At 41.9% G+C, this 15,922-nt stretch overlaps 1 protein-coding gene across 1 annotated transcript in view; it reads left to right on the forward strand.

The window, feature by feature from the left end:
- Positions 1–547: 547 nt before the first annotated feature.
- The window catches only part of AVL9 (AVL9 cell migration associated), a 70,140-nt gene continuing 54,765 nt past the window's right edge, over positions 548–15,922 (forward strand). Inside the window, exon 1 of the mRNA XM_027840215.1 lies at positions 548–634. Within this exon, the coding sequence (XP_027696016.1) occupies positions 548–634 (87 nt within the window). The remainder of the gene's footprint in view (positions 635–15,922) is intronic.

Genomic DNA, 15,922 nt, shown 5'->3' on the forward strand with positions numbered 1-15,922 from the left:
CAGTTTGCCTCAGTTTTCTCATCTGTAAAATGAGAAGGAAATGGCAACCTACCCCAGTATCTTTGCCAAGAAAACCCCAAACGGGGTTCCGACTGAAAACGCTGAACAACTTGCAAACTTTAAAGCGTTGTATAAACTTTATATTATTAGTGCCTTTAAGTGACTACTTGCCTACGTTCCCCAACCGGGTCACCCAGATAGTAAGGGACAGAACTGGGATCTGAACCCAGAGCTTGGGGCTCTAGGGAAGGGACAGGAGGATGGAGCAGGAGGCCCCGCCCCCTCTCTGTGCGTCTCCCTGGAGGCCGGGTCTCCCGGGCAACGCAGGCCCGCCCCCTTCTCCCGGCTCGGCTCCTCCCCGGCAGCACAGGCCCCGCCCCCAGGCCCCGCCCCCTCGTCCTCCCCGGAGGCGGGGGCTGGGCCGGGGCGGGGCGGGGCGGGATCAGGTGACGCGGAGGCGGAAGCGGCGAAGCGGCTGCGGCGGGTGGGCCTAGCGGGGGCTGCCTCGGCGTCCCCTGTGGTCCGGGAGCCCCGGGGCGGGCGGCCCATGGAGAAGGCCGGGGGGCGCGGCGGCCCGCGGGGGCCCGTGCTGCACATCGTGGTGGTGGGCTTCCACCACAAGAAGGGCTGCCAGGTGAGCGGGGGAGGGGCTTGGGGGAGGGGCTCCAGCCCCCCACCCCTCGACGTGGGCGCGGCCCCCACGTGTCTCCCACCCCCCGCGTGTCTCCCCGACCCTCCTCTCGTCTGTCCCCCTCTCGCCCCCCCGAGTCTCCCCACCTGCTCCCCGGCCTCCACCCTGCCCCCCCCATACCTGGCTTCAGTTTTCCCGCTGACTTCTCTCTCTTAGTTGATTTCGGCCCACATTTATGAAGCACCTTCTGTGTACACTGAGTCACTAGGGCAGACCAGACATGAGCAGGCCCTTGCCCTCCAGACGCGTGGAGTCGCCTGGTGCTGAGGACAGGGGGGCGCTTAAGCCCCCTCCCCGGGCCGGGTCCCCACTCCTCTTGTGGGGGGGATTAGAGGGTGCCGAGGACCGGGGGGGGGAGGACTTGGGGGTCCTCTGGGGGGCGGGGAGGAACTGGTCATGCTCAGAGCTCGAGGTTTGGGGTGTCTCCTCGAAAAGGGGGGCTGCCCCCACCCTTCGGGCATGCTGGAACACAGCTTTGACTTAAATCCTGGTCCCATCCCCAGTTTACCTCGTGGCCTTGGGCGAGTCATTTCTCCGAGCCTCATCTTTCTCATCTGTACAACGAGGACATGGGACTAAATCGAAAGCTCTTGGCCTTTCCTTATGTCCTGGACCCCTTTGGTAGAATGGTGACCCCTTCTCAGGATAACGTGTTTCAATGCATACAACAGAACCCCTCGGGTTACATAGGAGACCAGTGGTGAGGAAAAAGCACAACGTGTTCCCATCCAGGTTCACAGATCCCGGCATCTCTCCCTGGCCCTCTTACGGTCTGTGGCCCCGGGGGTCACTTCCAGCCTTGGACATCTCTGACTTGAGCGCCTGCTGTTTTCACGCCTGCAGCTGGGTGGCTGCTTTTCAGCCCTCCATCTCCTCCACACCCTGGTCTGGGTGGCCGGGAAGGGCTTGTCTGGGTGCGTAGCGCACTGCCGGAGCCGGTTCCTAGGCTTCTCGAGCTGTCTCAGGTAGGCAGTATCAGCTTTCTTCAGCAGGCGTTCTCCAGGGCCTTGGAGGTAGGAGCCCTAAACGTCACCCGTTTTATGCTCTTTTCCTTCTGGAGCTTCTCACAGTGTCTCGATAGCTGTTCTGGGCTTTGATTGCTGCTGCTGCTTGGGCCTCTTAGTTGTGACTTGTGTTGTGTGTGTTGATATTAAGGGTGTGTTTCCTTCAAAATGATGAGGCATAGAAGAATTTCTATTTTCTCTTCATCGTGGTATGATAGGCACTCTGGATTCTCCAGCACTTTGGGCCCTTCTAGTGAGTCCTTCTCAGCTGGAAAGGCTTTGAGTAGGGGCACTCTGATGTCCTGAGAGTCTGTCTGTTTTCTATGGCCGTGATTCACTAAATCTGGAAAAGCTCATCACCGGGTTGATTCACCAGGGTGGTGAATTTTTTGGCCAAATGAAACTCTTATAGACCATCTACTAAAATGCAAAAGGTTTGCCATCTGTGTTGATGGGGGAAAGCCTCCGGCCAAGAAAATCACAGATAATTGTGGCATTGAAGTCCATTTGCCTTTTAAATCGTTTTCATATTTGAAAACCTGTTTTAACTTGTTTAGCAATTCTTTATCTCCTTCGTGTTTGAATTGGGACCCAGTAGAGGAATAATCAGAAGTTGGATTCTTTATCAAAAGAAGTAGAAGGCCAAAGAGCCATAATGTACAATAAACTGAGAAGAGTCCATACTCTGATTTATCAAAGGGGCTAGCCATTATCACCAGTGACCCAGTTTATCACTCAGCTAGCTTTTATTAACTGCCCACTGTGTTCTCTACATTGTGCCAAGTACTTGGAGTACAAAGACAGGAATGAAAGTCCCTGTTCTCAAGAAGCTTACATTCTAGATACTGAGGCACATTTTAGAACAGTTTTTGTTACAGAAATCCTAAGAGTTCATGTATTTAGGCCTGGACGTGGAGATGACATTGTAGCCCCATCAGAGGCAAAATGATCTACCCAGGGTCACGAGATAATAACAAAGGACACTCAGCCCTTTAAAGTCTGCGGAAGCTTTTATCAACATGACCTCGTTTGCGCCTCATCAGTACTGTTATGCCCCTTTTCCTGATGAGGAAACTGAGAGTTCATCAGAGGCATGATTTGAACCCTCCTGGCTGCAAGTCCAGCTTGCTCTCACCAAGCTGCCTTGGGTGTCAAATAGAGGAGCTAACAAATGGATTAACAATCACCTGAGTACAAATGGTATCTCCTCGGTCCTTAGGTAAAAAGCTTAGGAGCTGATAAGGAGGAAGTGGCATTATTCATCGGTGGTGTTTGAAAAAGCTCCAGGGGAACAAAAATGGTGAAAAATCTGGCCTTGGATTTGGAGGAAGGAGAATTGAGAGGGCAGTGTGGTGGACCGAGAGCGAAGCGAATTGGCCTGCTAAGCACTAAGCGAGGCCAGCAGATTGTGCGTCAGAGGACCAGCCTGCTCCTCACACTCCGGAAGATTGCCTGCCAAAGGAAGGTGCCTCCCAAGCAATACTAGGATATAGGCTATATATAATAACAGCCCTTAAAGAAAGGGCTGGGGATTAACCTTGGGAAACCAACTTTTCAATCCTAGCACTTTATAAGCCATGTTTTTATTATAAACTTGTTAACTGTCAACAGAAACAGGTAATCCCATCACTACACAAAGACTGAAATCTTTCCTAAAGCTACAAGCACATGCTAACATTTAGCAAAGTTAGAAGTTCCATTGCTTTTGGCTTTGTGGGGGGGGGGGGGGCGGGGATTTGGGGGGGGGGGGGGGGGGAGGTTGTTCTGATTCTGCTGATCTCTTTCCTAAGCAAGAAAGGAACTCCCCTTGTAGGGTCTGCTTCCGTGAGCGCTACTTTCCTGGCCATACAGTCCAACCCCCTCATTTGACCGATGAACTGATGGAACCCTAGAGAGGTTCCTTTGTGGGTCCAGGGCCAAACAGGTCATCTGGGATTCATACCTACAGAGTTTGCCTGAGAAAGGAAAAAATGATACAGAATGATAGATTGAAAGGGGGAAGGAGGGCCTTGCACATCACTTCATTGAGCATGTTGGGCAGGACACCAACTATGTGTTTCTTTTTTGGATGTAAATTGGAAAATCATTTGTTGTTCTACTTCGAATTGTAAGTGACCCAAGTAGTTTTTTTTTTTTTAAACTTGCAAAACTTTTAAAACTTGCAAGGCACTTTATAGATTATCTTATTTGAACCTCACAACAGCCCTGTGAGATAACAGACATTGTTATCCGCATTTTATAGATGATGAAACCAAAGTTTAGGGGGTAGCAGCCCATGATCACAGAGCAAGCATCAGGAGAGAGGCCAACTATCTTTCCACTATCCCATACTGCCTCTTGAGTATAATCTTCTTGATTGTCAGTTATATTGGTTGACACCCTCTCCCCTAAACATGCACATACACACGCATACCATTCATTACTTAAATTACCTAGGATGTGGTATGTTATCTAGCTGATCAACAGTTTCTTAAAATACTAACAAAGGTTTAGATTGCTAAAGGATTTGCTTATCTTTTTTGGTGAGGAGATAAAGGATGGTTGAGGTTATTGAAACCTGTGTTAGGAAAAGGCCTGTGATCTTATAATCGTACTTCCCATGCCTAACCCCCTCCCCATTTTATTTTGAATTCATTACTCTGCTTTGTCTTGATGCAAAAGATACTTCTCGACAAACACCCAAACAAACAAATCCTTCCACAAAGCACAACTAGCAAAGACATGCGAAGATCATGGATAGAACAGATGTGGAGAGTTAGAAGGGACTTGAGAGCTGGATGTCCCAAAGAGAACACGTTATCCTCCCCCCCTCCCCACCTTCACCTCTTCCCTACTTCTCTATGACCACCATGCTGCCTAGTTTTGCAACCAAGGTACTTTCCGTCTGTGACTCCTCACTCTCTCACACACTGCCCTCTACCCCATCAGTTGCCAAATCTTGTTGTTTCTTCTTTTTCAGCCTCTCTCCCATAAGTCCACTTCTCTCCTCTGACACTGTCATCCCCTGGTACCATCCCTTGTCACCTTGTGCCTGGCTCTTGCAAAAATTTTCTGGTGGGTCTCCTTGCCTCATCTCTCCTCACTGCAGTCATCCGCCACTCAGTTGTCAAACTGATCTTCTTGAAAGCAAAGTTCTGATGATGTTACCCCCCTGTGCAGTAACTCCAGTGGCTCCCTGTTAAATCCAGGGTCAAATATGCACTTCTTTGCTTGGCTCTTCAAGCCCTTCATCTCCTGGCCCCTTTCCACCTTTCCAGTCTTCTTATACTTTACTCTTCCCCCATACTCTGCCATCCACTGACATTGATCTCCTTACTATTCCTTCATCCCCACGCTCCATCTCCCAGCTCTGGGCATTTTCTCTAGCTGTCCCCCATACCTGGAAGACGCCCCTTCCTCATTTCTGCCTCCTGGCTTCCCTCAAGTCCTAGCTGAGAGCCCATATTCTGTAAGAGGCTTTTCCTGACCTACCTTAGTACTAATGCCTCTGAAATTAGCTTCCATTTGTCCTGGATGTGTCTTGTTTGTGCATCATTGTTTGCTAGGTATCTCCCCCATTCGCTGGGAGCTCCTTGAAGGCAGGGCCTGTTTTGGCCTTCATCATATCATCAGTGTTTAGCACAGTGCCGGGAGCATAGTCAGTGCTTAATAAATATGTTGGTTTGACTTGACTTAAGAGCCCACTGAGTCCAGCTCTCTCATTTTACAAATGAGAGAACTGTTTAGGCAGTGGGGCAGTCATGTTCTCAGGGTCCCACAGCTAGTAAGGACCTTAGTGAGGATTTGAAGCCAGGCCCTCCTGACTCCAGGTTCAGCTCTCTCCCCTTTTGTTGTCTTTTCTCTTTGACACTGTGGTGTGAACACCGAGTGTTGTGCTTACTGAGCTAGAGGGTTGCTGCTGCAGCTTCTCTTTCCTTTGGTCTCACTTCACACCCAGTTTCCCCCATCTACCAGACTCTGGCCTTCCAGCACAAGGCAGCCCGCCACACTCACACACCACAGTTTGCTCAGCAGTTCTCCACTCACCAGACATGCTTCCTGGGGTGGTTCTCAATGTTGGACAAGCTAGTCTTCACTTGCTTTTAGGGAATAGCTTCAGGGTTCTAGGCCAATAGTGGAACCTCAGGGTCAGCAGCTAGGAACAAGTTAGCCACTTTTTCTATTTAATTCCTATGTATTCCTGGAATGGTCAAACCTCCACAGCTGTCCCAGCCCCTCTTGGTTATTTTAATTATTGTTCACCTTTTTTATGGAACATATTTTCATTTATTTCATTAAATATTTACCAATTACATATAAAAAAATTTCTAAACTTTTTAAAATTTTGAGTTCTAAATTCTCTCCTTCCCTTCTGCCCCTCCCCTCTCCCTTGAAAAGGCAATTTTATATCAGTTATACATGTGAAGTCATGCATAATATGTTTCCATATTAGCCATGTTGCAAAAGAAAACATAGACCAAAAAAACCAAGAAAAATAAAGTTTTTAAAAGTGTGTTTCATTCTGCATTCAGAATTAATCAGTTTTCTCTCTGGAGGTAAATATCATTTTTTATTTTGGGTCCTTTGGAATTCTTAGAGCATCATCTTGATGAGAGTAGCTAAGTCTTTCACATTTGGTCATTACGATATTGCTGTTCTCCCGGTTCTGCTCACTTCACTTTGCATCATTTCTTATGAGTTTTCCCAGATTCTTCTCACACACACACACACACACACACACACACACACACACACGCCCCACCCCAACCCAGTCTTCTTATAGCACAGTAGTATTCCATCATATATCACACCTTGTTCATCCATTCCCCAATTTATGGGCATCCCCTTAACTTCCAATTCTTTCACGAATAGATCCTTTTTCCTTTTCTTTGATCTCTTCAGGATACAGACCTAGTAGTGGGTCAAAGGGTATGCCCAGTTTTATAGCTCCTTGAGCATTGTCCCAAATTGCTCTCCAGAATGGTTGGACCAGTTCACAACTCCACCAGCAATGCATTAGTATCCCAATTTTTCCACATCCAGCATTTGTCATTTTCCTTTTCTGTTATGTTAGCCAATCAGATAGGTGTGAGGTGATACCTCAGAGTTGTTTTAAGTTTCATTTCTTTAAGCAATTTTTAGAGCATTTTTCATGTGACTATTGATAGCTTTAATTTTTTCTTCTGAAAACTACCTGTTCATGTCCTTTGACCATTTACTAATTGGAGAACGACTCTCAGTTTTAGAAATTTGTCTCAGTTCCCTATATATTTGAGAAATGAGGCCTTTATCAGAGAAACTTGCTGTAAATTTTTTTCTGTTTCCTATTTTCCTTCTAATTTTGGTTGTATTAGTTTTGTTTGTGCTAAAGCTTTTTAGTTTGATGTAATCAAAAGTATTTTACTTCCCATGATCCTCTCTGTGTCTTGTTTGGTCATAAACTCTTCCCTTATCCATTGATCTGACAGCTCCACTAATTTGCTTATGCTATCACTCTTTATGTCTAAATCATCCATTTTGACCTTATCTTGGTATGTCATGTGAGATGTTGGTCTGTGTCTAGTTTCTGCCAAATTACTTTCTAGTTTTCCCAACAATTTTTGTCAGATGGTGAGTCCTTACCCAAATCTTTGAGTATATAGTTGATCTTTGCGTTTATCAAACACTAGATTATGCTGGTCCTTTACTACTGTGTGTTGTTTACCTAATCTATTCCACTGATCCACTACTCTGTTTCTTAGTCAATACCAGATTATTTTTGATGATTGCTGCTTTATAATATAGTTTGAGATCTGGAACTGCTAGGCTGTCTTCCTTCACATTTTTTTCATTGATTCCCTTGATATTCTTGGCCATTTATTCTTCCAGATGAATTTTGTTTTTATTTTTTCTAGCTCTTTAAAATAGTAGTTTGATTGGTATGGCACTGAATAAGGAAATTAACTTAGATGGAATTGTCATTTTTATTATCTTGGGCCCAGTCTACCCATGAGCAATTAATATTTGTCCAGTTGTTCAGATTTGTCTTTATTTGTGTGAAAAGTGTTTTTTGATTGGGTTCCTATAGTCTCTGGGTTTGTCTTGGCAGGTAGATTCCCAAGTATTTTATGTTGTTTGCAGTTATTTTAAATGGATTTTCTCTTTCTACCTCTTGCTGCTGGGTTTTATTGGTAGTATGTAGAAATGCTGATGGTTTATTTGGGTTTATTTTATATCCTGCAACTTTACTGAAGTTCATTGTTTCAACTAGTTTTTAGTTGATTCTCTAGGGTTCTCTAAGTATAACATCATTTCATCTGCAAAGAGTGATGATTTTGTTTCCTTATTGCCTATTTTATTCTTTCAGTTTCTTTTTCTTGTCTTATTGCTGTAGCTAGCATTTCTAGAACAATATTGAATAGTAGTGGTGATAATGGACATCCTTGCTATAAATAGTATTTGCTCTTGATTTTAGATAGATACTACTTATCAATATAAGAAAGATTCCATTTATCCCTATACTTTCTAGTGTTTTTAGTAGGAATGGTGTTATATTTTGTCAAAGGCTTTTTCTGCATTTGTTGATGTAATCATATGATTTTTTTGTGTTTTTGTTATTGGTAATGGTCAGTTATGCTGATAGTTTTCCTATATATAGGATATATATATGGTATAAATCTCACCTGGTCATAGTGTACATCTTTGTTATATATTGCTTTAATCTCCTTACTAGTGTTTTATTTAAAATTTTTGCATTGATATTCATTAAGGAAATTGGTCAATAGTTCTTTTTCTTTCTTTGTTTTTGCTGTCCTTTGTTTAGGTATCAAAACCATATTTGTGTTATGTAAGGAATTTGGTAGGACTCCCTTCTTTATCTATTTTTTCTAGTAGTTTATATAGTATTTAGATTAATTGTTCCTTAAATGTTTGATAGAATTCACTTATAAAGCCATCTGGTATTGGGAATTTTTCCTTAGGGAACTCATTTATGGCTTGTTCAATTTCTTTTTCTAAGATAGAGTTATTTAAGTATTCTGTTTCCTCTTCTGTTAATCTGGGCAGTTTATATTTTTGCAGTTATTCATCCATTTCACTTAGATTGTCAGTTTTGGTGCCATGTAGTTGGGCAAAATAATTACTAATAATTTCTTTAATTTCATTTTCATTGGTAGTGCATTCAGTCTTTTCATTTTTGATGCTAGTAATTTGGTTTCCTTCATTCTTTTTTTAAATAAAAGTAACCAATGGTTTATCTATTTTATTAGATTTTTTTAACTTTCAGTTTTATTAATTTCTGCTTTGATTTTTAGGATTTTCATTTTGGTGTTTAATTGGGGATTTTAAATTTGTTCTTTGTCTAGTTTTTTAAGTTGCATACATAATTCATTGATCTGCTCTTTCTCTCTTTTATTGATTTACACCTGTAGAGATATAAAATTTCACCTAAGGTACTGCTTTGGCTGCATCCCACAAATTTTGGGATGTTGTCTCATTGTTATCATTCTTTTTAATGAAATTATTGATTGTATTTCTGTGATTTGTTCTTTGACCCACTCGTTCTATGGGATTAGATTATTTAATTTCCAATTAATTTTTAATCTTTACTTCCATGACCCTTTATTAAATCTAATTTTTATTGCCTTATGGTATAAAAAGGTTGCATTTGGTATTTCTACTTTCCTACATTTGGTTTTGAGGTTTTTGTGCCCTAATACATGGTCAGTTTTTGTGAAGGTGCCTTGCAAAGCTATGAAAAAGGTATTCCCCTTTCTATTCCCATTCAGTTTTTTTCCAGAGGCCTCGCTAGCATATCTAGCTTTTCTAACATTCTGTTCATCTCCTTGACTTCTTATTTATTTTATGGTATCTAGTTCTGAGAGGGGAAAGTTGAGGTCCCCCACTAGTACAGTTTTACTATCTATTTCCTCCTGTAATTCTTTAACTTTTCTTTTAAGAATTTGGATGCTATGTGATTTGGTGCATATATGTTTAGTACTAATCCATTCTGCTGTCGGCTTCTGTTTTATGGGTGAGTTCATCCCATTCACATTCACAGTTATGAGTACTAACTGTGCATTTCCCTTCATCCTATTTTCATCTGTTTAGCCTTCTCTTTCTCATTTTATTCTATCACTCCTTTAAAGTCTGTTTTGCTTCTGACCACTGCTTTTTTTTCATCAGTGTTTCTCTTTACTACTCCCCTTCACCCTTTTCCCTAGTCCCCCGTTTTCTTCCTACTCCCCTGTTGGATAAGATAGATTTCTATTACCAGTTGAATATGTACAGTATGTATATTCCTTCTTTGAACCAATTTAGATGTGAGTGAGGTTCAAGCATTGCCTGCACCTCTCCCCTGTCCCCACACACATCATTTTCCCTTTCACTGTAACATCTCTTCCTTGCTACCTCTTTTTGTGAGATAATTTTCCCCAGTCTTCTTCTTCCTTTCTCCTTCTCCCAGGTCATCCCTTTTTCTCACCTATCCATTTTTTAAAAAATCATACCAATGTAATCAGCTCACTCCTGTGCCCTCTTTTTATGTAAACTCTTAACTGCTCAAATAATGATGAAGTTCTTAGGAGTCACATGTACCATCTTCCCCTATAGAAAGGTAAACAGTTTAACCTTGAGTCCCTTGATTTCCCTTTCATATTTACCTTTTTATGCTTCTCTTGAGTCTTGTATTTGAAAGTCAGGTTTTCTGTTCAGCTCTGGTCTTTTCATCATGAATATTTGAAAGTCCTCTATTTCATTAAATATCTATTTTTTTCCCTTGAAGGATTAGACTCAGTTTTGCTGGGTAGGTTATTCTTGGTTATAATCCCAACTCTTTTACTTTCTGGAATATTGTATTCCAAGCCTTCTGCTCCTTTCATGTGGTAGCTGCTAAATCTTGTGTGATCCTGACTGTGGACATCCATGAGATTTGAATGGTTTTTTTTCTGGCTTCTTAAAGTATTTTTCCTTGACCTGGAAGCTCTGGAATTTGACTATGATATTCTTGGGGATTTTCATTTTGGGATCAATGATGGGTGGTGATTGATGGATTCTTTCTACCATTCACTGTTGCAAAGCACCATCCAGATGGCTTATTTGGAAATGCTCATTCAGAGCAGCCTCCATCAAAACATGATCTAGGGGTATTATCTAGTGTGAGCTGTGATGCGTATGTTGTATGTGTTGTGCGTGTGTATGGTTTCTGTATTGTGTGGTGTGCATGTATGCATGTGTGGTATTGTATATGAGTGTGTATTGTATGTGTGGGGCATGTGTATTATGCATGTGCATGTTGTGTGTATTGTATATGTGTGAGTTATCCTGTGTGCCTCCAACAGAGTGACAGGGCTAGGGACTGACTGCTCTCTCTTGATATGAATAAAGTATATAGGAAGTCTTGGCTGTTGGTTTTCCCACAGCATATAGGAATTGGGGTTCATTCCTCATTTGTGAGGATGTCAAAAATGTCTGGCTTATTTGAGTCTGGGTCTTTCTCTGGATTGCCACCAGAAGGACTCCTTGGGGTGGTTTGGAGTTGGATGGCTGGGTCAGTAGTGATCACAATCATTATATGTGGAGGGGGCAGAAAAGACCACATGTCATTTTCAGAAACAGAGATTATTCTTTGGCATTTATTTCCAAAATTTTGACGATTTACCTTTACAGCTGCCTGAGGCCTCTAGGGGATGTAGTGAATGAATAGTGCACTGGACTAGAGTTAGGAAAACTGGAGTTCAAATGTGGCCTTACATACTGACTAGCTGTGGGACCCTGGGCAAGTCACTATCTTTGTTTGTCTCAGTTTCCTCATCCGTAAACTGGACATAATAATAGCACCTGCCTCCCAGGGTTGTTGTGAGGATCCAGTGAGATAGCAATTGTAAGTCACTTAGTACAGTGCTTGGCACATAATAAATCTTTCCTTGCTTCCTTCTTTCCCTCCTTTTCTCCCTCTTATGTATAATGTAGCTGAAACCTTTCAACTTTTCTGTAGAAATAATTTCTTTTGCATAATTTGCACACTTCACATAGGCTCAGGAAGGACCGTCATAGAATTTTCTATGTTATGAACACATTTTCCTAGGCCATAATCAAGAAGCCATATGCTTTTATAGGGATCACCAGGTGAGAATATCTGACAATCAAGGCATCTTTCATGATTCTCAGAAACTAGAGGAAGGATATTAGGTCATTTGGGCCATAATTTTGTCAGGATATAATTTGTGGCAGCAATATTTTTTTCAGCTTTGAATTATTTTGGTCTGTTGTAAACAGAGGAAATGTTTAGGTGTTATAGTGATCAAATTTCTCTGGTGATTTTGATTTTATTTTTATTTTTATTTGGGTCAACTAGTGAGAGTAAATATCTCTTTTTAGTATTAATAACGTTACTGCAGAAATGTTCACCACTTACATATCAAATAACTTACTAGTTCACACGTTAAATTAACACACACAGTTTGAAGTGATTTCATTCTTGGTTTATATGTTAACCCAAACCTTTCTTTTCCTCTGTCAGTCATTTTTTTAATATAACATTTCATTAGGTTCCCTTCCCCTTGCTTAATTTTTTGCACCTGCTCAGACGTGCCGTTCTTTGAAATGAGGTGGACCTTGGTCCTTTGCCTTGTGATCGAGGTGGAGATGTATGTCAGTGTGTCTCCAGCCCTATGCTTGACCCCTATTGGTTTTGTGTCAGTAATGTTGGAAGAGGTGACAGGTGTTGGAGTCAGGCTCAACAAACCCTTCCAGAAATTCATCAGGAAAAATGTAACCAGGGCAGGCTAAGAAAACTTTCTATCTCAGAAGCTTTTTGGGCAGCCTTCTGAAACTCTGACTTCTGTGCTTCACCAAACCTACCCTGATGGGCCACACCTAACCAAGCTTCTCAGTTTCCTTTATCATCAAGCTATTTGGCATCCACTGTCAAAGGAACTAACCCTGGTGGGTCTACACCTAATCAGGCTCATCAGTTTCCTTTATTACCAACCCATTCTGGCACCCACTGCCAAAGGAATCAACCCTGGTAGGTCCACACCTAACCAAGCCCATCAGTTTCCTTTATTAACAACCCATTCTGACTCCCATTGCCCAAGAAATCACACCAGGGCAATACTGAAATATTCAAAGGGAGCTTTGCCCAACCCTTAGCGCAGTACCTGGCACATAGTAGGCACTTAGTAAATATTTATTGACTGGTCTGTTTTTCCTACTCTGTGGAAAAGAGAAGGATGTTCATTCCTCCTTGCACTAGGAAGAATTTCATCAGTGCTTGGAGAGGTGTTTATATTTGTAGGTAGGTGAGGGTAGGGGATTGATAGATAATTGATGAGTACTTTTAGAAGGACAGTGGATCAAAGCAAGGCTATTTGTTATGTGGACCCAAACTAGTTCTGGCAAGTATATGAGCTTGTAAACTTTTTGGTTTGATGACTAATATGACAAAGATTTGTCATGTCACATGGTAAAGCCCTCTGGCTCTAGCATTCTCTCCTGGAAAAGCATGATTGATGACTAAATCCATGATCCTGTGATCTCCAAGGTTATTACAGCTTTAATGTTATGAGAGTTTGTGATACTAAGACAATATTTTTCTGATTGTGCTATGTGGCTATGACTCATGGAAACTACAGTCTCCAAAGAATCACAATCATGGGTGACTCAAAGGGCAGAGAAGCTCAGTATTCTGTGGCCTATTACCAGTAGTGTTTGCATACAAAAAGTAGTAGGAAAATAAAAAATGTAGGATTGGAAAAAGAAATGGGTCCCGCAGTCAGAGCATGGGACACACATGGCCAGCCCAGGTGTAGTGGTGGTACCCACAGGATGTTAAAGGATGCGGGGACAGAGAAAATGGGTTACTGTTGACAAAGGCCCCCAGGGAAAGGACCAAGCTCCTCCTCATTTAAACCTGGGCACTGAGAACTTGTTTTTAAAAATGTTTTGTAAATGGCCTTTCAGGATAATTGGTTTCCTTTGTAATCCTATGTATTTGATTTTGTGCATTTAAGAACATTATTCTGAGAAGGGGTCCATAGGCTTTACCCCCTTAGCCCCAGGGTTTTGTGACATAAAAGAGTGTTAAGTGACCCTGGATTTGAGGAAGGCCTCCTGGATGTGTGGGAGAGCCTCGGTAGAGGAAGCTGTGGAAGGATGTAAGCAAGAGTATAAGGTTGAAAAGGTGCCTGATTTACCACCAGCATGTAGGGAAAGAATACTGACATTGCTGCCTGTCCTTATAGGAGCATAACGCTTGTTGTAAGACACCAGCAAAGACCCTACTAGTCCTAGGGGCCAACTTTCTATAAGCCTAAATTCTCCCTTTAGAGCATGGATTCTTAAACTGGGGTCTCTGAACTTAGGGGTTTTTTAAAAATATTTTTATAACTATATTTCAACAATATAATTGGTTTCCATAGTACATAGTTCAGTGTGCTATGTTTTATGCATTTAAAAAGGTAATTTTGAGAAGGTATCCATAGGCTTCCCCAGACTCCCAGGGGGGCAGGGCACGACACAAAAAATGGTAAGAATCCCTAGACTAGATCTTCTTGCCTTTTGTCTCAAGACTTTGATCTCAAACACTGAGAAAGAAGAGAGAGACTGCAAGCCTTTGGAGTGATTTATTCTGTAGCATTAATAAGTTTATAATCACTTAGATTTATGTAGCATGTTTTACGAGTTTATCTTTTTCCAAACTTAAACACCAAATAAAATGGGCATTTCCAAATATATAGAACATAAAAAGATTGTAGATCTCCATCATGTGTAATTTGCTTCTCTTTTTTCATATAAAGTGTAGCCTGTAGCTTTCAGTCTGTTCTCTTTCTGCATTAGTCACACACACACACACACACACACACACACACACAATATGTCCCCACTTTGTTTTACAGAGTTTTTGTAGGTATCGATCCCTTTTGACCCTACCACTCAGTTGTGTGGGTGTTTTATAGTGAAAATATGACATATATAGCTCCATTTTCTAGATTTGGGGTTCAGTTAGTTGCCTAGGGTCATATTAGCAGTAAGTAACCGATTTTCTGGATATAATCTCAGATGTCTTCTGATAGAATCCACCTACCAGTCTTTGTGTTTATTAGATCTTGTAGCCATCTTTTCTAGGAAGAGGGTAGGAGGAAACGGGAACTCTGGGCATGGAAGGCTGCCCTAAAGGGAGAGAAGGACTAGAGAAGAGATTTCCAGGCCACTCACCTCCCCAATAATGCTTGACAATTTGAAGTAGACTTTGTCCTCACCTCCACTGCTATTTGAAATATGAATTCAGTTCTGAAATATTTCTTTCATCTAAATACATCTAAAATCTAAGAAATATTTCTGAGAATTTTGTCATCTTTCAGCTATTGCTTTTCAATTTAAGTCTTTTTGTCTCTTCCTGAGAAGTTGCCCAAAGCCATTGATTGCATGCCTATACTGAATACTAGCTTTTTAAAAAAAAGATATAGTCTGGTGTTTCCTTTAGAGCAGGTATTTTTATATAAAGCCAGCCTCTGTTTAGGCACAGTAGATGCCCACCTACACCATCTGGTCTAAGAGCTGGGTCTCATAAAGCCCATAGTATTCGGGGCATTGCCTTTCTCTCCCGTCTGGGCTGAAATTCCCACCAGTTGGCAATAAAAGGTAGGAGCTAATGTTATCTTCAGAAGGTACTTTTTAAAATAGGCATGTATTTCCTGGGATTGGAGGAGAGCCCCTGTCAGGGGCTCTTCCCACATGGCCAGCTTATTTAATCAGATTCGTTATAGTCTTGAAAGAAACTATTGAGTTAATGAGACATATGATAGCTAAATTTCAGTAGAAAGAGGAATAGGGCAGCGAGAAGTCTTGCCCTTAAGGCCCTGTAGAAACAAAAATTATTGTTGTTTTTTCTTTCAAAAATTTATATCTTTAACAAAATAGAAAAGAAAAAAAAAAGGTTCCAAGGAGGATGATGGGATGAGAGTTAATGGGATGATGATGAGGTAAATGCCAGAGAAAACTTTCTTTTGCTTGTTATCTCTGCCAAGGATATGACATTTGGATTGTCAAGGACAGAATAAAAATGGCTAATTGGTAGCTTAAATTCAAGTTAAACAAGGACATAATTAGAGAGCATCGATCTATCCTTGATAAGTTCAAGTCACCAGTCCCAGAACACTGCATCCTGGGGCCTAAAAGCACTGGCCAAGCTGACTGCTAATCCTCTGGGATGCTTTTCCGAAGGTCATGGAGAATGGAAGAAATGTCACACAACAGGAGAAAGGCATCT

Source organism: Vombatus ursinus, unplaced genomic scaffold, assembly GCF_900497805.2.
Source record: "Vombatus ursinus unplaced genomic scaffold, bare-nosed wombat genome assembly UNPS02014840.1, whole genome shotgun sequence".
Taxonomy (NCBI): Eukaryota; Metazoa; Chordata; class Mammalia; order Diprotodontia; family Vombatidae; genus Vombatus; species Vombatus ursinus.